Here is a 26,956-nt window from a genome sequence, read left to right as displayed (position 1 = left end):
TCTAAATCTTGAAAAAAAATCCAAATCTTACCAGCATCATTAGCATCATCCAGTTTGGGAATACCTTTGATTTTACTATACTTTACTGATGAACACTTCTTGTTCAGCTGAGTCTGGGCCTTAAATTTCACCCAATTCAGAATACTTTCTACAATGCCACAGTTAGAAGCCTAAAAATTAAAGGATAATGATATACAAACAAGCCAGAAGTTCATACACCTTGTTAAAATATAATATTTGGAATCTGTGTAGTTATATGGTGAAACACTAATGGTGATGATGATAATAATATACGCTAGTAAATTTTACTCTAACTACAGTAAAGCTAACTCAGGCAGTTATACCCAATAACCTATTGCACAAAAATACACACAGATGAATAAAGGGCAACTTACCAAAATATGAAAAAACTCTATTATAATAAACCCCATGAAAAATATACATAGTTTTTGTTACATATTAATTTTGTTAAAAATTAACATGGTAAAAATTGATCCACCCATGAATTCACTACCTGTGAAATTCTAGACACTGACTTCTTATATTCCTCAAAAACACAAATCTTGAATTTGCTATGACAAAAACTACTAATGTGTAGGAAACATTAGGATAAATTCAAGAACTTATTTATCGCCTTTATTCTTTTAAAAGTTTGGTAACGAGGATTTCAACATTATATATTGTGTGTCACCATGCAGTGAGTCCATGTGTGACAAGATGTTAACCCAAAAAGAAGAGTGAAGAATCTTCAAGTTGGAGCTATTTCTTTTCCGTTATCCTGGATAGTTTGATTTTAGGCATAAGAAATAGTTTTCTGGAACATTTGAGATATAAAAAGAGGTGGACTATGTTGCCAAATCTAAACTTAATCCACTCAAAATGAAAAAGTATAAAATCTAAAACCAAATCACTTCATCATGAATGCTATGAGGGCAAAAATTTGCAAAAGCATGAATGTAGGGTCCTTTGTATTCAAAATTCATCATTAGATGCGTAAGTACTATCTCTAAAGGCTTTAAGCTAGAACCTAAAAAACGAATTTTGTTTTTAAGAGCATATCTTTGAATTTACAATACCAGAATGTGATAAATAAGTTCTTTCTATGGCAATTATACAACACTCCTCCACCAAAATATAAACTTCCAAAGAGAAGGAGCCATGATTTATTCATCTTTAGATTCCCAGTGCAAATATATTTAAAGACACTTTACATATGCTTATTTAATACAGGTTTACTGATGGTACTGCCAAACAAGGGAAGTAAAGTAAATCTTGCTTATATACAACAGATTATGAAAAATTATTAACAACTAAAAAGCTCAGTTATAAACCTAAGATTATTTATTTGTACTCTCACCTCATTTCAGAAAGGTTAAAACAGCATTTAAGAGAGAAACTAATCACAAAGAGAATAAATAAATCAAGAAAACTACTTAATTCTCAAAACCAACACTAAGAAGTAATAAAAATTTTACTCACTGCTTTAAAAAATTTTTCTGACAGTTGGCATTTGGACCCAAAACTTTTGGGTTGCAGCGTCATGTTTTCCTTAGTTTGAGAATCAAAAGTTGGATTTTCGATAAGGCAGTTAATAAAAACCCATATATGGTTTTTTACCTGTTGAAAACATACCCCCCCCCAAAAAAAGGTTAACATCAGAACTGATATCATTTAATAATTCAACAGAATATGTAAAGCACCACTTACTTGAAATGGTTTTACTGATACACCGGCTTTGTTCTTTTTCTTAACTACTTCAATCAGTTTACCAACAACTTGATCTACTACGTAATCCACATGACGTCCACCCTAAAGAGGAACAAAAAAATAGAATATAAAATCTTCTATAATTAGGGTAGCAAAATACTTCTTTTTTTCCCTTGAATAAGCATTTAATCTTCATAACTTTGTGGAGTCAGTACTATTAACCCAATTATGCAGAAGCATAACATGAATCTCAGAATTGCAGAGTTAGGATATAAAAAATAAGGAGCTGGAGCATCTAGATAGCTCAGTCCTTAAGCATCTGCCTTAGGCTCAGGTCATGATCCCAGGGCCCTGGGACTGAGTCCCACATTGGGCTCCCTCCTCAGCAGGGAGCCTGCTTCTCCCTCTTCCCCTTGCTTGTGTTCCCTCTCTCGCTCTGTCAAACAAACAAATAAGTAAATAAAAATAAAAATGAAAAAATAAGGTCTTTTTGGCTCTAGGGCCAATTAGCCAACTGTATAAAACTATACACAAAGTAAAAACAATCAAATTTAAAAAAAAAAACATGGAAGTGAGAACAAATACTGGCAGACACAAGATTTATACTTAGGGAATGTGGCAGCCATTGCCAGTTGGCCATCCAATGTCCAGTCCTTCCTTTATTAAAAAACCTAAACTTGTTTTTTATCTGGCAACATGCCCAGTTGAACATATTAACCAATCTAGACTCTCTTGCAGCTAGAGATAGCCACTTGACTCAGTTCTAGCCAGAGATGTTAGCGAGGTATACTGGATGGGATTTCCAAGAAAACTACTCTACTCCTGATGAAAAAGAGAGTGATTTAGTTGATATACACATTTGCCCAGCCTCTTTCTCTTTCCCTAGAACTTGAAATTGAGGCATAGAGAAGCCAGCAGGTATCTTAAAGGCGTAAGAATGAAAGCCACGTACTAAGGATGGCAGAAAAGAAAACCAGGAAGAGCCTTGGTCCCTGATGATACTGTAGAGTCATAGTACCAAACTAAGACTACTTACTCCCAGTCCCCAGTTATAAGAAGAAAAAGTAAAACCTTTACCTCTTTATGCTACTGTATATTGGGTTTCTATTACATATAACCAAATGCAATCATAACTGATGCAAAATTTGTTGACTTGATGCTAGATTTTAAAAAACACTGAGTATTAAAAAGAGTAAGTTAAAACTTGAACAAGAGTGACAAATTATCAAATCACTGCTTTAGATTATTCTAGAATAATGCTTGTATTGTCTATGACTTTATTATGATCAATGGGGCAAATGCTTTTAGACAAGAAAAATTTCATTCATTTCAATCCAATTCAATTGGATTCACAATCCAAAAGCCTACAGAACAGTGTTCAAACTTCTTAGAATAGCATGTAACACACGTACCACAATCTGACCCCAAAACAGACTCCTCTATTATTCTTTCTTTTACATTCTAAACTCAGAACGGACTAAAGAATGTGTTAACATTCTAAATTCATAAAATATAAGTGTATTCAACTATAAACACTAATATAAACTCAAAGCTCAATGGATGTTTATATAAATTATAAGAGAGTTATTTTCATAAAAATAAGCTTTCATTTTCATAAGCCAATTTTTATTTCACAAAAGCAGATCTGGGGGTTTTGTTATTGTTTCTTATTTTGTTTTTAATGAAGCATTGTTCTATCGCTGACATGGCAACGAAGAATTAGCATACTTACTTTTGTTGTTGCAATACTATTTACAAAGCTGATTTGCTGGAATCCCTTTTCACTCAGTGTGAGACAAACATCCCATCTTTCATTTGCAAGTTCATGAATAACTTTCAGGGCCACTCCAGTTTCATCCAACTTGTCTTTCACATAAAGATCTACATAACTGCGAAATCCATTTACCTATTAATTTGAAAACCAAAACCAATAAACAATCTTATATTGGCAGCTCAACTAGGTAAATGCCATCAGGTACTCTTACACTTTAATTTTCCCTCACAACAGCTCTTATTTCTCAGCTCCAAACCTTCATGACTTCCCCCATTCTATTCCTTGATCCCTACCCTTTAAAAAGGAATTCATTTCTATATGTACCTGATAAAGAGAGAGTATGAAGTAAAAGCTGGATAGGTGAATTATTATAAACTCTTCCAAAAGTTTGTTTTCAAATGACAAAGTAGATGTCTACTTTGAGTTCAGACATATAGAAGGTTTAAAGAAAGAAAGAAAGAGAGAGAGAGAGAAAGGAAGAAAGAAAGAAAAGAATGCAAGCTTCTGCCCTTCAAGAAAACAGCTGGTCAGACAGCAAACTGATTTTTCAAGAACACTCAAGAAACCTGAATTCATAGTCTTAAGAGAAACAGCTATCTGTAGAGAGACACAGAACACTAACCAATTTGCTTAGGTGAGGCAGAAGCTGCCTAATGTCATATAAGCCAAAAGGAACATTAAACCAGAAATTTCGACAACTTGTTTTAAGACAAATATGGACAGTATGGGTGTGTGAAGCACTTGAGGACTGTCATCATAAGGGGATCCTCAACTTACAGGCTTTTTCTCCAGAAACTCCAGCAGTTTCTCACAGGGAAGGTCAGGGAAAATCTAGAAAAAGCTCCCCACCATGGTGCTGCTGGTTGGTGGAAGAGAAAAACAGCAGCTACTGGGAATTCCACCCAGACTCATCTCCCTTACCCATCCCAACCACAAAAACAAAACAAAAACAAAAAGCAAACAAAACAAAAACCTTAATTTGCAGGGGGAAGAATACTGCTAAAGAGTAACTGGTAAAATATCACTATAGTTGGAATTAAATAATTCCAGTTCTACCTCATCCCACTCCCATTTCATTTAAGGAAAAAAAAAAAAAGTTTATTTTAAGGAGCAGGGAGCCTTAATACTAAATGAGAATACTGGTGGATACACGCTGCAGTTAGGGGAAGAAAATAAAGGGCAGAGAAAAATCTCTTTCTCTAGAGGAAAGGCAGAAACACTTGTGAAGGCCGAAACACTTGTGAAGGCCAAACCCCTGAGACACAGGGCCAGTATGTACTCCAAAGTCTTGAATCTCAATCAGACATAAGTATCCTATAACCTACCACCATTTTAACAGGCCTCCAATAGTAACAGTGGGTTTCGGAGGGTAGGGCTGCAGAGACAGACCTTCCCTGAGGGGCAGCTCCAAGGCAAGGCCCAAAAACAAGGAATAATTTTAAGTTTCTGGTGCCTATAGCAACAACAAACATCAATGCTAACTAAGTGCAAAAACAATTAAATGCAAACAGCCATTTTCTGTACAGAGTAAACATAAATCCTGATACCAAAGCCTATTTACTCCATATCTACTATCCTATACAATGTCGCTGATTGCCAACAAAAGCTTAACAAGGCATGCCAAAAGGCAAGAAAAAACAGACTGAAAAGACAAAGCAATTATCAGAACCAGACTCAGATATGTCAACAGATGTTTTAACTATCAGATAAGGCATTTAAAATAACTATGATTAATATGTTAAAGGCTCTAATGGAGAAAGCAGACAATATAGCTTCCATTTCTCTGTTGAAGTTGTATAAGAATCAAATGGAAATGCTAGAAATCAAAGACACAGTAGAAGATAAGAAGAATGCCATGGGCAGACTCATCAACAGACATGACATATTAAAGAAAAAAAAATTAGTGAACTTAAAAATAGGGCAACAGAAATTAAACTGAAACACAAAGAGAAAAGAGTGAATAAAGCAGAGGAAAACATCCAGAAGCTTAGGACAATACCAAACTATATAACAAATGCATAACTGGAATACCAGAAGGAAAGAACAGCGAAGAACTATTTGAGAAATAATGCCCAAATTTTTCCAAAATTAGTGACAGATACCAAACAACAGATCCAAGAAGCTCAGAAAATGGAATGAAAAAAATACACGTTAAAAAACAAAACCAAACTCCCATAAAAACACCTAAGCATACCATTCTCAAAACAAACACACAAATAAACAAACAAACAAAAAAACAAAGAAAACCTTCAAAGTACCCAAAGGGAAAAATAAACACCTTACCAAAAGAGGAAGGAGGATAGGAACTATAGCACAAACCATGCAAACAAGAAGACAACTGGATGACATTAAAAGAAACAATACTGTAAACCCATAATTCTATATATCTCTGTATCTCTTGAAAGTGAAGGAAAATACTGTCTCAAACAGACTGAGGGAATTTATTGCCAGACCTAACTATAAGAAATTAAAAATTTCCAGGCAGAAGATACATGATTAAGATCAGAAACTCAGATCTATGCCAAGAAATTAGGAGTATAGGAAATGTTATAAATGAAAGTAAAATAGAATCCTGTGTTATTAATGGTTCTACAAGATAACTGACTGCTTAGCAGTTAGATTTAACTGTAAGCTGCCCAGAAAATAATAAAGCATTTACTATTTTATAAGACACTTACAGGCAATTTCTTTCCATTAAACATGACCTTGACCCCCTTGCATGAACCAGCCAAATCATAAGCTCTTCTGGTCATAAGGGCCACAATATCCTTGTCAAGTTTTTCCATCTTAAATTTAGACAGATCTGGTTGGAATGTTATGCATGTGTAATCTTCACCATCAAAATGTTTAATTTTGGCTTCAGAAGTCTTCATCATGTTATTCATCCATGTCTTTAAAAGAAAAAATACTCAAATATTTCTATATGCTTCTATATTTTATAATACATAAAGGCTCAGTTCATGAAATACAGTCATTTACCATTTATATCCAGTTTCCAGCTTCACAACAAACCAATCCTTGAAACTGATATTAGAGATGAAAAAATTTAAAAACTACTACAGTAGTCCCTCCTTACCTATGTTCCAAGACCAGAAACCATGGATAGTACCAAACCCTATATATATTATGTTTTTTCCAAACACACCTATGATAAAGCTTAATTTATAAATCAGGCACAATAAGAGATTAATAATAATTAATAGAACAATTATACTTTAATAAAAGTTATATGAATGTGGTCTTTCTCCCTCTCAAAATATCTTATTGTACTGGAGTCAACCTTCTTGGATGATGTGAGATGATAAAATGCCTACAATACCAGATGAAGTGAGGTGAATGACGTAGGCACTGTGACAGAGCATTAGGCTACTACTGACCTTCCAACGATATGTCAGAAGGAGGATCATTTGCTTCTGAACCGCGGTTGACCGCGGGTAACTAAAACCATGGAAAGCAAAACCACAGATAAGGGGGGAGGGGAACACTATTATAAGAACCTAATTTGAAAATAAGCAAAATGAACTGCATGACTTTATACATTATTAGTAAAATAACTTTCAAACTCTTCAACATGACCATTTAGAATTTTACAGAAATAAATAAGAATGAGGCTTTCCCTGACCAAATTACTTTAGCTTATGTAAAATTTCAAACTCTTTTCAAAGGTCTACCAGAGTAAAATAAAACAGAATTTTGTAATATGAATTTGATGAATCAATGAGGAATTTTTCAAATATGCTACGTGGATACATTTCAGTAAGTCTGTAAGGTTCAAGGCATTATCAGTAATGCTTAACTAGGTAAAGGAAAAGTCTAATAAAGCTCTTCATTTTCAAGAAACAGGAGAAAGATTCATATAAAACCTTCAGGCATTCTGAAGTCTTTATTATGACATGCTTAATGCTTTAAAAGCAAAAAGTGATATAGGTATCACTGCCATTTACCTAAGGTTCTATCATCTTAGCAAAGCAATACAACATAACACACACACAAACACACACACAATCAGAATTTCTATCATACCTGCTTAAAACTGTGTTTGTATTCTTTGCAAGCAGTTTCTACTGTAAACTTTGTACTGAAAATATTACAAAGTTTTGCACCATAACCATTGCGACCACCTGTAAAAACAATCAAATTTGAAAGGTTTAATGAAAAGGATTTTAGGAACTTTGTTAAACTTACCTACCATGGGACAGGTCTGTAGCAAAATAATTTCACTGCATTATTTTAACAATCACCAACTGAATATTTCAGAGTATATTTAGATTTTTTCATTTAAAATAAAATACAATTAAGATTTAGCATATAAACTAATATAACTAACACGTATTTTGTAGATTCATCAACTTCATAATTTCAAAAAAAAATTAAGCTTGCAATCTCCTATCATCAAGTAAATCTATGCAAAGATGAATCTGAGTTTTCTATCAAAGTTACTTCTCTATTATAAAAATTTAATCTACATCATTTCCTAAAGTTTTGGTTTTGAACATGAAAACCATCAACCCACTCTTGAGCAATGGAAATAAGTAGGAAAACATTTGGTTACGATCAAAGCACTTCAACTCTATTTACAAAACCTAGATTTGCAATCTTGACCCTCGTAAAACAGTTTAGAAGTAATTTAATTGATATCAAAAGACACAGTTTTCTTATGAAATAAGAAGTTCACATATATAGGAATCATATATCTGACTTTCATCGGTACTCTAATTTAAAACTCAAACTGTCAGCCAGATTAGAGTTCCAGGAGTTGTAGCATAAGAAGCATAAGTACTATGAATTAAGCTTTTAAAATGCCTGTCAGACTATAATCAAGATAATACTTACGTGTGATAGTTTTTTATAGATATTAATTCTGAAAAGAATTTTCTCACAGTAAAGCTACACAGGTTTCCTTTTCTGTAATATTTTATATAGTTGGAAGTATAAAAGAAAATCAACAAAAATTCTGATCAGCCGTTTAGACTTTACCTGTTACTTTTTTCTCATCATCATCATAGTTACTGGATGTTAAAAGCTGTCCAAAAATTAATGCAGGAACATAAACTTTCTCTACTTTGTGTTCTACTACTGGAATGCCTTTCCCATTATTCCAAATGCTTATAATATTTGATTCACTGTAAATAAACAAGCAGAGTTTAGAGCTTAATATGGTTTAAAGGTATATTAATTTCCATAAAAAGTAAAGTAATCCAGAACAAACCTGAGTAATTATAAGCAAAACTCCAGCCATTACTAATTGGAAGACACTCATCTTTCAAGAAAATACTTGCTGAGGACACACATCTCTACCCAAGTCATAACTTAAAGTAGGGCCACTAAGCCCTACAGGTAATACTGAAAAATTTCTCAGGAAAAGAAACTCTTCCCAACTTCCCCCCAAAAATAGTAAAAGCAATGAAAGCTACAAGAAGTCAGCTCCAGATTGTCTTCTTTTCATATATATTAGCCATGATCTTCCTGCTTCATTCTACCAGTATACCACCTATGAACCACCTATCTCCTGCAGAGCCAGGAGCCACTGCCATTTTCATTTCCCAACTGTTGCTGCAGTACATATGGAAAAGGACGAATAGCAGGAAATGTATTCCATTCTCACCCTAAATATTATACAGGGCTGCTTGCATTGTGGCAATCATGGTCATCAACTAATTTTAATGGTTTTAAAATATCTAGATTTTTACCTATTTTAGGTTTTTTAGGTTTCCTTATCACAAAACCATCCATTTAAGCCCTGAATGGTATGCAGTAGAGGCTCTTATGGCTAATAGCAACTTGACATAGGCAGTAGTCCTGATAGAAAATTTTGCCTACCCTAGCATTTTGAGTAGTATACACTATAATCCCTTTACCCATTTAAAAGCCAAATCTGCAGGGACACCTGGGTGGCTCAGTTGGTTAAGTGGCTGCCTTCGGCTCAGGTCATGATCCCAGCGTCCTGGGATCGAGTCCTGCATCGGGCTCCCTGCTCGGCGGGGAGCCTGCTTCTCCCTCTGCCTCTGCCTGCCACTCTGTCTGCCTGTGCTCACTCTCTCTGACAAATAAATAAATAAAATCTTAAAAAAAAAAATAAAAATAAAAGCCAAATCTGCAAAGAAACACAACTTCATAACCAACACTAAGAATTAGCTTAAAAAGCTACCATTTGGGGCGCCTGGATGGCTAAGTGGGTTGAGCCTCTGCCTTCAGCTCAGGTCATGATCTCAGGGTCCTGGGATCGGGTCCGGCATCGGGCTCTCTGCTTGGCAGGGAGCCTGCTTTCTCCTCTCTCTCTCTGCCTGCCTATCTACCTACTTGTGATCTCTCTCTCTCTGTCAAATAAATAAATAAATAAATCTTTAAAAAAAAAAAAAAAAGCTACCATTTGGGGGCACCTGGGTGGCTCAGTGGGTTAAAGCCTCTGCCTTCGGCTCAGGTCATGGTCCTGGGGTCCTGGGATTGAGCCCTGCATGGGGGCTCTCTGCTCAGCGGGAGCATGCTTCCCCCGCCCCTGCCACCCCATCCCCCGCAACCCTGTCTGCCTCTCTGCCTACTTGTGATCTCTGTCAAATAAATCTTTCTAAATAAAATCTTAAAAAAAAAAAAGCTACCATCTGACAATCTGATTCATAATTAGTCTTACATATAGTTTCATTCAGATGTATGTATCTTACTCTCTGAAGAGGTATTAGAAGTAGTTATACAACCAAAAAATTTGTTATAAAAGACAAAATTAAAACCATATAGCCAGGGGGTAATCAATTAATTAAATCAAATTAAATAGGAAGGAAGAAAGGAAGCTAGCTAACAAATAACTTTTAGCACATCATCTTCTTTAATTAGCCACCAACTTTTCTTTCCCTTATTGTCCATACAGGTTCAACTCTTCAAATGTCCTAGACTCAAATTTTTATAGCATTTTTAAATTCAGATCTCCTGATCATTCTCTAGAGTCTTTAGTCATCAAGACTAATGTTTGTCCTGAGATTCATTTATTATCCATATTCAGTCCTTTCTTCATTCCAAATGCCAATATACAAGTCTAGACTGCTATCACCTTAAATATTATAAATCAAGCTAAAAACTCCTCTATGGCATGTTCACAGCCCATTATCCAGATCCTTAATTATAGTCAAATTTAATTTCCACTATTTGGCAACATGTATCCTGCTTTTCCTTCAAGTCAGTTTGTTACTTGTCCTGAATGTTCATTCCCAGTTTTTCCATTTCTTTGTTTACTGGTCTTTCCTTCCTTTAATGTCTTTTTACTCTTTATCTAGCCAAAATTTAACCCTAACTTTTGAGCCAGTTTATGACTTCAGTTCTCCATTAAACCTTTTACCCAGCCACTCTCATGATATACCAAGACTAGCACAAAAAAAAAAAAAAAAAAAAAAAAAAAAAAAAAAATTATTGAGTACCTCAGGAGATTAGATTATCTCTCAGGTAAGTAAACAATGTAAACAATCTCTACAGAATACACAGCTGAATGTTTAAATATGTAACAGTTTCAAATTGCCTACTAAAGTCCCACTTGTGCCTCCTAAAGACAATGGACCCTAGAAACAAGGGCCAGATACTGCACTACTTTTTTAGACTTAATAGAGAAGAATTCTGAAGGAAATAAAGACAATGAGTAGAAAATTACACATCTTAAACATCTCAAAATGATACAAAGTCAATACATTCGTAAGTAAACCTTTAAATTTTTTTTCATCCAATTTAGCGTATCATATATGGTACTATAATTAAGATAGGTATTTTGTAAATTCATTATCTTTATCACAGTTTTAAAAAAATAAGTTCTGACATCTCCTACATTCAGTAAGTCTATATGAGTATGAAATTTAACTTCCTATCGAAGTCACCTCTCTCTATTGAAAAATTCAATCTATATCAATTCCCAGATCTAGCATTTAATAAGTTCTGAACAATGATTCAGAGCTCTACAACTATATCCTTTGCTTCATCAATAATCTTCACAGAAATACTAGGAAAAAGAATACTGTGTTTGAATAAGCTACAAATGTAGTTCTGAAATATTTAAAGCTAAAAAGAAACCTGGAAAACAACCTAAATATCTAATATTCATTAAATGTTAAGAGGTTAAATTATGATATATCAATATAATAAAATAATTAGTAATAGTTAAAAAGATTTAAGTAGATCTATATAAGTTAATAACAAAGGCTGTCCATAATATATCAAATAAAAATAGAAAAAGTATATAATCCCACTTAAAAAAAAATAAAAATATATCTGTATACATATTTCAGTATGAGTGTATACTATTTTTTAAAGCTACAGATTTAAGAGTTTTAACCCTAAATAAACAAGCATACTTAAACTAGAAGGGCTGTTAAAATTCTAGTTAATGTGCTTTTCACATTTGTTTTTAATCAGACAGATGCCAGCAAATACTAACCATCGTATAAAGTTTTAAGCTCCTCTGTAGTTTGTGATAATATTTTAATATACAGCTAACTTCATGGTATAACCAAATATGTTATATTTTCATATATAATCTTAACCATACCATCTAAAATTAGATTAGTTGACAGTGAGACTATACCTGAGTTAGTTAAATTTTCATGTTAGAGAAAATTCTTGATATAATTCTAAATTATTAATAAAATATAAATGTAATGCAATATTTTACAAAAGCCATGCTGTTGGAAACAGGGTCAATGTAATAGTAATATTTCTAAGTTAAAATGGTATTATTTTCACTCCCCTTCAGTTCTCCAAAACAAATCACCACAGTGAGATCTAATTAGCTGAACGCCTGGTATGTATTCTATAATACCAGCAGTTCATAATTTACAAATGATGTTACAAATAATGGGAAAGCCCAAATACCAGTCATAATAAATAAATTTAATCTATAATATAACTTGACTAGTATTAGCAATAGCACTGAGTCTTGACTCTCAAAGCAAGGGCAAGAAGGAAAGAGTGAATGACTACTATAATCACCTGCAACAATAACTGCAGCATCAAAGAGGGAGAAAAATGGGTTTCCAAGTGTTCCCATAAGGAAGTACTTTGGAGTAAAAGATCATGAAGGACAGAAGAACTATAAAAGTATAGTATATAAAAGAGGCAAAAATAACAAGTTCTCAGGCAACAGGGAAACTTTAGGTGTACTAATTGTATATAGTATTCATTTGAGGAGTATTTGAGAACTATTAGAATAAAACAACTTAGCATAAAAAAATTAAACTTGAAATATACTTACGGATCAATAGAAACTTTAATACAAGTCATATTCTTGTCCCTCTGTTTATTGTCAGCTGCATTAACTACGAATTAAATATTTTGATGATTAATAAAATATATAAAGCTATATGAATAAATATGACACTGTATGTATACCCCTAGTTAATATAAACATTTATATATGGTAATAGTTACTGAAATTATTGCTACTAACATCTAATAAAAACTTTATTTTCTAAATAATAGTCTTAAATTTGATATCACACTAAATTACTGTTATGTCTTCTACTATAAATCGGGGGTAGGGGAAGGGCAGATTTTGTGATATATAAAAATAAAAAACATCTATAGATTATAACCCCCTAATCCAGGTTAGATCTAAAAGAAAAAAATTGAGTTTAATTATGTTTTATCTTGGAAACAACTATTTTCTCTTGATCTCCTTCAAAAAACTCATGGTTTTATATGCAGGTTGAGCTAAAATCAGTTATTTTTAAATTAGAAAGACAAAGTCTTCAGCATCCTTAGAAATCAAAATTTAAAATCCTAAATCCTATGCTCTGTAACTGATAATGTATTTGCATACATTATCTACTGTGGTTAGACACATGACTACACAAATATTATACAAGCTAGCTGTCAAATTCAACTTCAATCATAGAAAATATATATTCCTGGTAAACACTATGTGACATAAAAGTAAAATCAAGTGGATAGCTGGGAAGAAAAAGTGGAAAGTATAAAATCAAGTAACAAGTTTTTACTCCCTGTCCTCTCCCCAAAGAGCAACCAGAACTAGCTCAGAGAGACCCACACAACCCAGCTGTCTAGGAAACATCAAGTGGCACTGATACGGTGGTGACAGAGCCCACAGACTCTAGAAAGTGCTTGGCTAAAACTATTTCCAAAGTGCAAGCATTCCCTAGGAATCAATTAAGTATCCACGCTTAATTATGATTTCATTTATCATGTGATTTGGAGAAAACAGAGATCATTCAGAACAATGGTGATTAAACTTGGCTGCCCAACAGAAATTCCTGATTTGTTGGTGAAAAACACAATTTCACATGTCTCACAGCAAACTTACCAAATCTGCAAGGATCAGGCACTGTAATCTCTATTTTTAACATGCCCCCCAGATGACTGGTATGCATAAAATCTTCAAATGACTACACATACAAGATCACAAACCAACTGTGGATTACTGATCAAATACAACACAGTCATTTTACAGATAAACTCAAAGATATGATGTGTACAGATATGAAAATATTACGGTGAATACAAAATTTTCTGAAGAACATTTATATTCAGCATAGAAGCCAGAGATATGCCTTTAAAATTTATATTGTAAGTCTAGCTTTACACACACACACCCCCCAAAAGACACAGAGGAGTTAAATCTTAGGCAAGTACTCACCCAAAATTTCATCAAAGATCTTGTATAAACCTGGCACAAAGGTAACCTCTCTGCAATTCATTCCGACATCTTCATCATATACCCACATTAGCTGCATTGTAAGAAAAATTCAAAATGTCTTATGGAGTAAAAGAAAACGTTTAACATCAGTTTTACATAGTAATAAGCCCACATCTGTCATTTCCTCTGTAAACACTTAGATCTTCAAAGTAGAAAAACATATTACTTCAGTTGTACTAAACCTCACTATATGCATATTCAATTTAAATAACTTCAAACTGAGGGGCGCCTGGGTGGCTCAGTTGGTTAAGCAACTGCCTTTGGCTCAGGTCATGACCTCAGGGTCCTAGGATCAAGCCCTGCATCGGGCTCCCTGGTCAGTGGGAAGTCTGCTTCTCCCTTTCCCTCTGCTGCTCTGTGTGCTTATGTCTCTCACTCTGTCAAATAAATAAATAAAATCTTAAAAAAATAACTTCAAATTGAGAAATTATTCATTTTGTATTGAGTTTGTATTCTTATTTATAAAGTCAGCTTATTAATACAAGGCACCAAGAATTGTTAGAAACAATATTTAAATAAAAGAGAAAAAAAATCTTATATTTACTTTACACTTTTACTTCATGCTTTATACTTTTCTGTAAAGAGCACAGAGTAAAATAATATGAACACAGCATGACTCTGGACCCAGAGACCTAGCTTTAAACCCCAGCTCTTACTAGTTGAGGGGTCTGGGCAAGTTATTTAAATTCATTTAAACTTCAGTTTCCTCATCTATAAAATGCGGATAACAGTACCTACTGTTTAAAATTGTTAGAATCAAACAAGATAATATGTGCAAGCCAAGTCCACAGTAAGCACTAGTCATTAGTGTGTATGTACACATTCTAGAATTTGAAGCAAACCACAGCATAAACATAGGTACTTTTAAAAGTTCACATACTACCATTTTACTCTATCCTTCTTACCTCTGATAGTTTATATCACCTAGTTTTTTTGTCTTTAGCAGAAAACGAAGACATTTCTACCTCTTAGAGTTCTCTCCCTACTTTGCTTATGAGCATGGAAACATGAAATCATGTACTTACAAAGCATACAATTACAAAAAAATTATTATGAAGTAGATACAAATACACATCTCCTAATCTCCAAATTTAACAATTACCTGTGTCAATGGTTCCACTGACCCAATATACGTATCAGGACGAAGGAGAATATGTTCAAGTTGTGTCTTTTTCTGATACACTCTCTCAACAGACAACTTCTTTGAAGAATCATTTTTGTTTGCGGTTTCTGACTCTTCCTTTTTTGAGGCATTGTTCTGATCAAAAAGAGTCTAAAATTAACCAAAAAATCAAATTTAAATAACCTACCAAGGGGTAAGCTAAAATGTATATGGACACATGCCATAGGTTTTCTTTTTAATGACAAACTTATCTCTCAGGTTGATTTTTTAAGTCTTAAAGAGAACACAGGTCTATTTATGACAGCCAGTTCTTTTTATAGCACAGTGTAAAACTGCAGTTTTGACTAAGGTATACACAGCCACCAGAATAGCTAGTAATGCCTACATCTATTCAATCCAGAAATATAAACATTTCCCAATTCTGTAAGTTATCAAGTTAATTGTTATAGTCCTCAAAACTTTCCAAGGAATAGGAGTTCTGGTCCGGTTACATATAGGTTCACAATAACTGAACCTGGCTATCTACAGGAGTCTACAAATATTCTACATACCACTTTTCTGCCATTAAGCCACTACAGATTATTTTCTAGAATAGGCAAAAGCAAGCTACACAAAATAGTGACTATGTAGTTAATATACACTGATATGACTGAAAATACTAAGCATGGCTTACGAAATCTCAAATTTCACACTTTTATATGTCATGCCAATAATTTCTTATAAATCAGTGCTAGATGCCCGATTACTGAGGCACCCACTGATTCCAGTTTTTGCACCAGTTCCAAAGAAACAGAGGTTGGTGATCCTAAGTCTAACCACTCCTACAATAGATAAGGATCGCCAACTCAAATTCCCAATGTCAGGAGATTTCCCCGTTTTCCAGAGAACACACTCTCTCCTTCTCCTAATACTGACAAACAAGACATGCCTGTAAGAGAAAGGTGCTATAATGGCATGTTTTTTCACAGTCAAAAAAAAATTCCTATATTAGACAATGAAAACTGAGATATCTTCACAAGTCTTTGAACTTAAGAAGAAATGAAGCAGGGGCGCCTGGGTGGCTCAGTGGGTTAAAGCCTCTGCCTTTGGCTCAGGTCATGATCCTAGGGTCCTGGGATCAAGCCCCATATCGGGCTCTCTGCTCGGCGGGGAGCCTGCTTCCTCCTCTCTCTCTGCCTGCCTCTCTGCCCGCTTGTGATCTCTGTCAAATAAATAAATAAAATCTTTAAAAATAAAAAAAATTTAAAAAAAAAAAGGAGAAATGAAGCAGTCAGAAGACAAAACAATGGAGGAGATTTTATGAATTTGAGCAAGTTATAAACCACTTTAATTCAGGTCCTACAAACAGCCACACCATTATCTTTAGAATTAATATTTGAAAAAAAGTCATTACATCGTCTACATTTAAACGATGTATGCTTAAAAATCAAATACATGGGCGCCTGGGTGGCTCAGTTGGTTAAGCGACTGCCTTGGGCTCAGGTCACCATCCTGGAGTCCCAGGATCAAGCCCACATGGGACTCCCTACTCAGCAGTGAGTCTGCTTCTTCCTCTGACCCTCCGCCTACCATGCTCTTGCTCTCACTCTCTCGAATAAATAAATAAAATCTTTAAAAAAAAAAAAAAAAAAAAAACCTCAGGGGCGCCTGGGTGGCTTAGTGGGTTAAAGCCTCTGCCTTCTGCTCAGGTCAAGATTCCAGGGTCCTGGGATCGAGCCCCCCCTCTCTGCTTAGCAGGGAGCCTGCTTCCCTTCCTCTCTCCCTCTGCCTGCCTCTCTGTCTACTTGTGATCTCCATCAAGTAAATAAATAAAATCTTTTTAAAAAAACAAACAAACAAAAAACCTCAAATACATAACTTCTGAGCAGTCTAAGCCAGGACAAGAACTGTAATGTACAAATACTATGGAAATTCAAACAAATTATAATCTTCCAGGACCATAAATTTTACATAAAATTAAGAAAACTTAACATTGCAAAATAAAGTATTATGAACAACCTTTGCTCTATTTTAAACTATATTCTTCAGAATTATGAGACTGACATGCTGCCTACTGCACCCAGAAGGCACTTAAGACTATATTCTTATACATTCTTTCATTTATAAGGTTACCCATTAACACTGCTCTGAATCAAAAATAGCTTTGGACAAAAGAAAGTAGGTATTTCATAAAATCTTCATCATCTATTTCTGTGAAGAGTGAGATGAACTAGCCAGAAATATACTGCATTTTAAAAATACCAGGCTCCAAATTTCCAATCATGTTCCTTGATTTTACGAGATAGCTGATTAATTTATAGAAACAAATCCAAAAGTAAAAGCGTAAATGATTTTGTATAATGGGTCATCAGAATAGTAAGGACTAAGATCACACTCTTAGCAAGTGTTTAAAGACAATGAATGCTACAGAATCAAAGGGAGGTAACTTCTTACCGTTAAGTTAGAACTGTTCGCAATCATTGCATAAAGGTCGAGAACTTATAATAACCATGGAAGGAAAAGTTTTCTGATCCCAGGTTACTACTTTAGAACCCACAACAAAGAAAACATCTTCAAGATTAGACTTAATCAGGGACTCAGGTTTACCTAATTGGGGCTTCCGTATTTGGTCCTGATGAGTTACTCTTAACTAAAAGAGCACACAAGTATGGAAAATAAGGATGAAGTCCTTTATCACTTTATCACTTTTCAAGAACTTACAACATCTCCCATATCCCTTCACTACCAATCACTTCTTCCTCCCGAATGGATACTTGAGAGTTAAGGAATGCTTGGCTTGCACCTAACACATCCCTATCAAGTTCAAAAGTTGTCATTCTTGCTAGGATAATATCTCAAAAATCAGAGGAAAAGTGCAATGTAGTTGGCTTTGTCAGATTACTATTTATAATTTTCTCTAGGAATAATATATAAATATTAAAAATAAGTTTGACAATATACTTAAAGTATATTATGTCAAAATGTTTTTTCCTAAATATATGATAGATGTTAAGGAAAGAAAAAAGGCACCATTTATTTAAAGTAATGAAAAGCATTAAGGAACACATTATTTATAGAATATCATAATAAAAAATGTTTTGAGATCTTTGTTAATATTTCAAGTCAACTCTTGTTTATATTAAATAATTTCTAAAACTTGCATATAAACCTTTAAACCTGGATATTTCATTGAGTAAATATTTTTAGTTGTGCTTACCAAAAATTGTGTTGACTATATAAACTTCTCTTGCTATATCTTTTATGTAAAAATATTATATGTATTTTTAAATTAGCAGCTTATTAAAACTATACTGTTTAGTGAACAAAATTGCAAAAGTATATAAAAAATGAGCCCATTGTCATCAGAAAGAAATTATGTATCATACATACACACATACGAAAAAATATAAAATACACACGAGAGAAAATCAAAATTATCTGTAAGTAGAAATAGAAGTTATTTTCATTTTCTTTTCTGATACACATTTTCTAGTTTTCTACAATGAACACATATAGAAGTCTTTTAAAAGCCTATTAGGCCGGGGCACCTGGGTGGCTTGGTGGGTTCATCCTCTGCCTTCAGCTCAGGTCATGATCCCAGGGTCCTGGGATCGAGCCCCGCATCAGGCTCTCTGCTCAACAGGGAGCCTGCTTCCCTCTCTCTCTGCCTGCCTCTCTGCCTACTTGTGATCTCTCTCTGTCAAATAAATAAATAAAATAAAATTTAAAAAAAAAAAAAAAGCCTATTAGGCCATGTATGTGTAAACATAATTACACTAGAATAAAACTGAAGGTTTCTTTCTTCTAGTGGCACTGTTAATACCTACTTATTACTTCTGTAGTCCCAACTTTCTCACTAAAATTTAGGCAAAAAGGTAAGTGAAACCAAAATATAGAAATAGGAATGGCAAGTTTGGCAGAGTAGAAAATAGAAATTAACATTGCAGTCAGATTTGTCTTTTACTTTCCCATTCTCAACAAATGGTAGTTTGCATTGCTCTCTAGCTCGCTAGCAGCAAACAGAAAGAAGAGGTTCTCTCCTGAGAGGTCTATAACATTTTCTCACAGAAACCTAAAATAGGGGCACCTGGGTGGCTCAGTGGGTTAAAGCTTCTGCCTTCAGCTCAAGTCATGATCCCAGGGTCCTGGGATCGAGCCCCACATCAAGGCTCTCTAATCGGCAGGGAGCTTGCTTTCCCCTCTCTCTCTCTGCCTGCCTCTCTGCCTACTTGCGATCTCTGTCTGTCAAATAAACAAATAAAATCTTTTTTTTTTTTTAAAGAAACCTAAAATAATGATCTCTTTTAGCTCCTCTTTATTAGCAGAAAGTTGCTCCCTGAATAATGTCCAGGCCACTAAAAATCAAAATCTGGAGATGAAGGGACAAAGAGCAAGTATACTACCCCTCAGTGGGATGATCCCATCCCTAAACTAAGTATAAATACAAACACCTTGGCCCTGAGAACTAAGTGAAATGAGAAAAATCTATTAATTGTCTTCCCTACAACTCTTATTGCCACTATCTCTAGGAAAGAAGAAAAAGGAAAGAAAAAAAAAAAAAAAAAAAGATCACCCAGAGTAGTTCTTCAGTTTTAACAGTTACTAATAATATGCAGAAAAGAGATCATGAAATCAGCTTGAACACAAACAAATCAGCAAACTCCTATCTACACATTTACAAAAGCACTCTCAATCCTACAAATGATAAAGGAGACTGATATACATCTGATATCTGCAGAAGTGATTTTTTTTTTTTTTTAAATGACATATGGACAAGTTTAATTACCTGCTACACCATCCAGATGGAAGTATGTGGTAAATGGATAGAAACACGGTCCATAAACTTAGGAGACAGGCATTTTTAGACCACTATAGGTTTAGACATTCACCAGACTGAACAATTTTTTAACATTTAAAATAAAACCTTAAAAAAAAAAAGAACTTTACCACAATAAACAATATATTAAAATTGACTTACAGAAATGACCAAACTATTTTTTAAACATGATTTAATTTTTTTTCACATTTCTTTAAATATGAAGTTTTCTTTGGCAAATTTAACCAGACTACTAAATTTTCATTTTAGATCTTATTTTATATTTACATAATGGTTTCTACCTTCCTTTTAAAATGTATTAAGTATCTTTTAACTTATCATTCTCAAAAATATTCTGGGGAAATAATTATGAATTAAACATCCATAAATTCTTCTTCATTTCTGTTATAGTGTAGCAACTTATCCTCTAACCCATAGTGGTCTATCAACTGAGTAAGGCTGAGTTTCCTGTTCTCCGTAGACATGGTGGGGGTGGAGGGAGTTAAACTTTCCACATTAATGTTAGTACATTAAGATTTTCATTAACAACTTATTTGGTCTACTTGTAAATCCACCAGTTTTCCCATTGTGATTAGTTCTATTTGTGGTGAAAAATTCTTGAATTTTAATAATCCCCTCATCCTCATGTTTAATTGAGGCAAGTATATGGGGGCATAGAGGTTTGCTTTTTTTTTAACTTTGTTTTTGTTGCTGTTGCTGTTGTATTAGTTTTTTTGTTTTTCAAGTCCTTGTTTTACTAATTTTTTTAATGTAAAGTTTTTAATTTATGCTCATTTTGAACACTGAAAAGGGGTCTTCTGATTCAAAATGATTTAACCTTATTCTTATTATATTCATAGTAGTAAAATATCTTGTACTACAGTAATAGACTAAATATTCCACATTAAATAAAAGTTCACAATATGCCCTTAAAAATAATCAAGCCTGGGTGGCTCAGTTGGTTAAGCGGCTGCCTTCGGCTCAGGTCATGATCCCAGCGTCCTGGGATCGAGTCCCACATCGGGCTCCTTGCTCATCAGGGAGCCTGCTTCTCCCTCTGCCTCTGCCTGCCATTCTGTCTGCCTGTGCTTGCTCTCTCTCCCTCTCTCTCTCTCTGACAAAAAAAAAAAAAAAAAAAAAAAAAAAAAAAAATCAATTACCAAAATCATTCTAAATAAATTTTAAGGTTTGATAAAATTGAAAACTTACAATTTAAGTTATTTTGTAATTTATTTTACTGCTTAAATTTGTGTGGACAAAATACGAAGCTATTTATAGTAATAAGTAATTGCAGCATCTAACAACACTAGAATATAAGAAACCAAAGCAACATTTTCATTTGTACATTAAACTAAAGACAAATAAAAATGTAAAATTACCCTATATGAAAATACCCTCCACAAACCTAAAAACATTTTAATTCTATTATTTGTGGTTTACACATATGACACCATAACTGACTTTTTCTGAAGTTCAAAAGCTGGCTGCCAAATTAAACAATGCATCGTTGGGAATTTTTTAATTATAACAAATCATCAAAATAATACATAAAACCAGGACGCTTGGGTGGCTCAGTTGGTTAAGCAGCTGCCTTCGGCTCAGGTCATGATCCCAGCGTCCTGGGATCGAGTCCCACATCGGGCTCCTTGCTCATCAGGGAGCCTGCTTCTCCCTCTGCCTCTGCCTGCCATTCTGTCTGCCTGTGCTTGCTCTCTCTCCCTCTCTCTCTGACAAATAAATAAATAAAATCTTTAAAAAAAAATACATAAAACCCATATTAAAATATTAATATTTTAAGCACTTTTGCAATATTGCTAACTCCTAGTGAAATAATATAGATCTAATACTTTTATGCAAAACTCAACCTTTATCAAGAATACTTTAAAAAAAAAAAGAAAGAAAAAAGAAAAAGAAAGAATGCTTCTCAACCACAAGAAAAACGTTGCAATAAAACAAATTTTTCTATTTCAGAATGAATATGTACCAAGATCATTCTGTTGAGGAAAAAAAAAAAAAAAGATTCTTCCATGCACAGAGTAGTCACATGAGATATAGCAATTTGGGGCAATCACCCAGTTCTTGTTTTTCTGTAAGAGAATGAATTGCTGCCAAAGAGGGGAAAGGAGATGGTTTGCCAGTTGGTGCTAAAAAGGAACTGAGCCACTCATTCACATAATCGGCACAGAAATCTCACCATCACCAAGCCAACAAGAGTGGCACTAGCAAAATCTTGGCAACAAGCCTCTTCTCCTATCTTCTATAAACGACCCCCTCAGACTTCACATTACCCTTTTGTTTCATCATCTCCCCTTCCTTTCTCCCTCAAGTCTGTCATGCTTTGATGTTCTTTTCACTCATATGTCACCCATGTAACAACAGAGAGGGCCATGCTATCTATCCACCATTAATGAAAACAAATCCAACACTTTGCCTTCAAACTATGATCTTCAAGAAATGCTCTCCTAAACTAATGGACAAGGAGAGAGACAGAAGGTGAGGGATACTTAAGCTCATAAGGAGTGTTTGAATGTCCATCGTAAAAACAAAAAGTACACTTTCTCTAAAAGGCATCCAAATTAGAAAGCAAGAAGAAAAATTGTCACTATTTGCAGATGACATATAAAATAAAAACCTAAGTACTCCACCAAAAAAACTATTAAAACCAATCCAGTAAAGTTGCAGAATACAAAATCAATACACGTAACTGTTGTGTTGCTGTACAATAATAACAAACTATCAGAAAGAGGAATTAAAAATCCCATTTACAACTCAAACAAAAAGAATACTAGGAATAAATTTAACCAGGAGGTGAAAGACCCATACACTGAAAACTAAGACACTGATGAAAGAAACAGAAGACACAAATAATGGAAAGTTATTCCATGCTCATGGACTGGAATAATTAATATTGTTTAAAAGTCTCTACTACAGGAGAGCATGGGAGGCTCAGTTGGTTGAGTGTGTGATGTTTGATTTGGGCTCAAGTCATGATCTCAGGGTCATAAGATTGAGCCCGGCGACAGGTTCTGTGCTGAGCATGGAGCTGGTTTAAGATTCTCTCCTTCTCCCTCTGACCCTCCCCACTCTCACCGATTTAAAAAAAGTAGATAAATAAAAAGTAAAAAATAAAAGTCCCTATCCCTATCAAAACTCCAACAGCATTCTCACAGAAATAAAACAATCTTAAAATCTCTATGAAACCACAAAAGACCCAAATAGCCAAAGCAATCTTGAGAAAGAAAAGAGCTAGAGGCATCCCAGTCACCAGTTTCAAACTCTATTAAAAGCCACAGTAATCAAAACTGTATGGTACTGGCATAAAAATGGACACAAAGACCAATGGTGAGCCCAGAAATAAACCCACACACACGTGGTCAATTAATTTATGATAAAAAAGCCAATAATATAAAATGGGGAAAGGACAGTCTCTTCAATAAATAAATGATGTTGGGACAGCCACAACTGGACAGCCAAATGCATGCATGAAACTGGACCCCTATCTGATCTATACACAAAAATTAACTCAAAATGAATTAAAAGACTTATACAGAAGATCCTTGATGTAGGTCTTGACAATGATTTTTTTTTTGAAACTGACATGAAAAGCAAAGACAAAAAAGCAAAAATAAGTGAGACTACATCACACTAAAAAGCTTCTGCACTGCAAAGGAAACCATAAACAAAATGAAAAGGCAATCTACTGAATAGGAAAAATATTTGCAAATGATAAATCTGATAAGTGGTTAATATCCAAAATATATAAAGAACTCCTACAACTCAAAAGAAAAAATCTGATTAAAAAATGGGCAGAGGATCTGAATAAACATGTTTCCAGAGAAGACATACAGAAGGCCAAAAGGCAAATGAAAAGACATGCAACATCACTAATCATCAGGGAAATGCAAATCAAGACCACAATAAGATACTACCTCACACTTGTCAAGATGGCTATTATCAAAAAGAAATAACAAATGTTGACAAGAATGTGGAAAAAAGGGACCCCTCATACACATCGGTAGGAATGTAAACTGATGCAGCCACCATGGAAAACAGTATGGAGTTTCCTCAAAAAAATTACAAACAGAATTACCACATGCTCCAGCAATTCCATTTCTGGGCATTATCCGAAGAAAACAAAAACACTTTTTTGGAAAGATACATGCATCCCCATGTTCGCTCCAGCATTACTTACAAGAGCCAAGACACACAGGCAACCTAAGCATCCAGTGATAAATGGATAAAGAAAATGTGGTATACACACACACATACACAGGAATATCATCATAAAAAAAAGAAGGACCGCTTGTCAATTGTGACATGAGTGAATCTTGAGAGCATTATGCAAAATGAAATAAGTCAGAGAAAGACAAATACTGTATGATCTTACTTATATGTGGACTCTAAAATCAAAACAAAGCAAAAATCCTGAATTTGGAGCTAGAGGGAGCAACACAGTTGAAGGTGACCAATAGGTACAAATTTCCAATTAAAAAATTACAAACAGGGCGCCTGGGTGGCTCAGTGGGTTAAGCCGCTGCCTTCGGCTCAGGTCATGATCTCAGGGTCATGGGATCGAGTCCCGCATCGGGCTCTCTGCTCAGCAGGGAGCCTGCTTCCCTTCCTCTCTCTCTGACTGCCTCTCTGCCTACTTGTGATCTCTGTCTGTCAAATAAATAAATAAAATCTTTAAAAAAAAAAAAAATTACAAACAGAAGTCCTGGGAACGTAATGTACAGCACGGTGACTATAGTTAACAATACTGCATTGTACATTTAAAAGTTGCTAGGAGAGTAAATCAAAGTCCCCATCATAAGAAAACATTGTAACTGTGTGGTGATGAATGTTGACTTATTGTGGTGATTTCACAATATTTAAAAAAAAAAAAAAAATCTCAGGGCGCCTGGGTGGCTCAGTGGGTTAAAGCCTCTGCTTTCGGCTCAGGTCATGATCCCAGGATCCTGGGATCCAGCCCCGTGTCGGGCTCTCAGGCTCTCTGCTCAGCAAGGAGCATGCTTCCTCCTCTCTCTCTCTTTTTCTGCCGGCCTCTCTGCCTACTTGTGATCTCTTTCTGTCAAATAAATAAAATCTTTACAAAAAAAAAAAAACTTTAAAAAAATTCTCACTTACTCTGAGACAAAAGATAGGAAAATTCTTTTTAAGTGATTTGGAAAAAAAGACACATGCGTGTGTACCCACCTGAGAGCTTATTATGTGGCAGCATTATGGGAATTATATGGATAATCCCAGTCAATCCTTATAAGAGCTCCATGAAGTAGACATCGTTATCATGATTCCCTTTCTACAGATGAGGAAATGGAAGTCTGAAATAGTGTTTTTCCAAAGCTAACAAAGCTAGTACTTGAAGAAGCTGAATTACAAAACCACGTGATCTGATTTCATAACCCATAATCTTTAAAAAGCATTGTTAAACAAGATATATATACCCTAAAAAGGAAATGTATGTCCTAGCTTTTTGTGTGAAAGTAAAAGAAAGTTAGTACAAAGAGATACAAGTATATCCCAGGCTTTTTATCTTGTCACATTAGGGTATAAAAGATGAAGTTTTTTGGTTTTTATTTTTTAAAAGATTTATTTATTTTAGAGAGATGGACCGCACACATGCGCAGGTGCAAATGGGGGGAGGGGTAAATTGAGCCGGAAAGAGAGAAGGACTCTCCCCCAGACTCCCCACTGAGAGCAGATCTCAAGAGCCACAGATCATCACCTGCACCAAAACCAAGAGTCAGAGGCTTAACTTACTGAACCATCCAGGTGCTCCAAGGTTTTTTTGGTTTTCAGTATGTTTAAAGTGGGGAGTAGGGCTGTATAAATCATGGTTAAGAAGATAAACCTGGTTTCAATCCCATCTCTGCCCTAGCCAGGTGATTAACAGTTTGTTACCTAATCTCTAAACCGGTTTCCTTCTCTGCAACTGAAAATAATTATCCCGATCTCATCTTTTCTCTAAAAGAGGGTCCTATTTAAAAAAAAAAAAAAAAAAACTCCAGAAAAGGCTTTTTTTTTTAATGTCCTTAGTAAAATGTAACTACTGAGACCTAAGTAACACTAAAAACACTAAAAACTACAAGGGAACACTCACTTCCATTTAGAAAAGTTAGCACCAATTATAATTACAGTTGCTAAGTACTACTATTATGTTACTTGAGAATGTATCTAAAGAACATTGCTACCTAATCACTTGTCTTATATAATAGACTTTTGGGGGGCACCTCTGTCCTAGGATCAAGCCCACAAAAGCCCACAATATGGTCTGCACTCAGCGGGAAGTCTGCCTGAGGATTCTCTCTTGTGCCCCTACCTTCCCCTGCCTCTCTCTCTTAAATGAATAAATAAACCTTTAAAAAAATATAATGATGACAGACCTTTCAGAAAGTTAGTTGTCAATTATCCAATTTGTTAAGATAACTGAGGCTGGAGTATGAATCCAGCTCTTTGCTAAGCAGTCTAAAATTCTGGTATAATACGTGATCTCCAGCTTTAGGAGTTTATAATCTAATTGTTAAGACAAAATTACCATGCGGAAAGTTACATAAAAAGACATTTATGGGTTTTGACACATAAGGGTAACAGAAAAAAGAGGAGTGTAAATTGGAGGATGAAAGTCTGGTGAGACTCTGAACTAGACTTGAAGAGTAATTAAGATTTATGGGGCACCTGGGTGGCTCAGTGGGTTAAAGCCTCTGCCTTCAGCTCAGGTCATGATCCCAGGGTCCTGGGATGGAGCCCCACATCGCATCGGGCTCTCTGCTCAGCAGGGAGCCTGCTTCCCTTCCTCTCTCTCTGCCTGCCTCTCCACTTACTTGTGATCTCTGTCTGTTAAATAAATAAATAAATAAAATCTTTAAAAAAAAA

The 26,956-nt window shown here is 34.7% G+C and overlaps 1 protein-coding gene across 2 annotated transcripts in view; it reads right to left on the bottom strand.

Moving 5' to 3' along the window:
• LOC111155166 (DNA topoisomerase II beta) overlaps positions 1–26,956 on the bottom strand; it is a 60,695-nt gene that overhangs the window by 28,848 nt on the left and 4,891 nt on the right. The window contains exons 2-11 of one of the 2 annotated variants that reach the window (XM_022515243.1): positions 15,268–15,438; positions 14,106–14,196; positions 12,705–12,768; positions 8,459–8,604; positions 7,505–7,602; positions 6,160–6,372; positions 3,440–3,613; positions 1,708–1,809; positions 1,480–1,617; positions 32–170 (exon numbers count right to left, since the gene is read on the bottom strand). In XM_022515243.1, coding sequence (XP_022370951.1) covers positions 32–170; positions 1,480–1,617; positions 1,708–1,809; positions 3,440–3,613; positions 6,160–6,372; positions 7,505–7,602; positions 8,459–8,604; positions 12,705–12,768; positions 14,106–14,196; positions 15,268–15,438 — 1,336 coding nt within the window. The remainder of the gene's footprint in view (positions 1–31; positions 171–1,479; positions 1,618–1,707; positions 1,810–3,439; positions 3,614–6,159; positions 6,373–7,504; positions 7,603–8,458; positions 8,605–12,704; positions 12,769–14,105; positions 14,197–15,267; positions 15,439–26,956) is intronic. The other variant, XM_022515244.1, reaches the window with a different exon arrangement.

Source organism: Enhydra lutris, unplaced genomic scaffold (genome assembly GCF_002288905.1).
Source record: "Enhydra lutris kenyoni isolate GAN:26980312 unplaced genomic scaffold, ASM228890v2 scaffoldscaffold39, whole genome shotgun sequence".
Classification (NCBI taxonomy): Eukaryota; Metazoa; Chordata; class Mammalia; order Carnivora; family Mustelidae; genus Enhydra; species Enhydra lutris.
The sequence above is the reverse complement of the archived record's forward strand: the minus strand, read 5'-3'. Positions and strand labels throughout refer to the sequence as shown.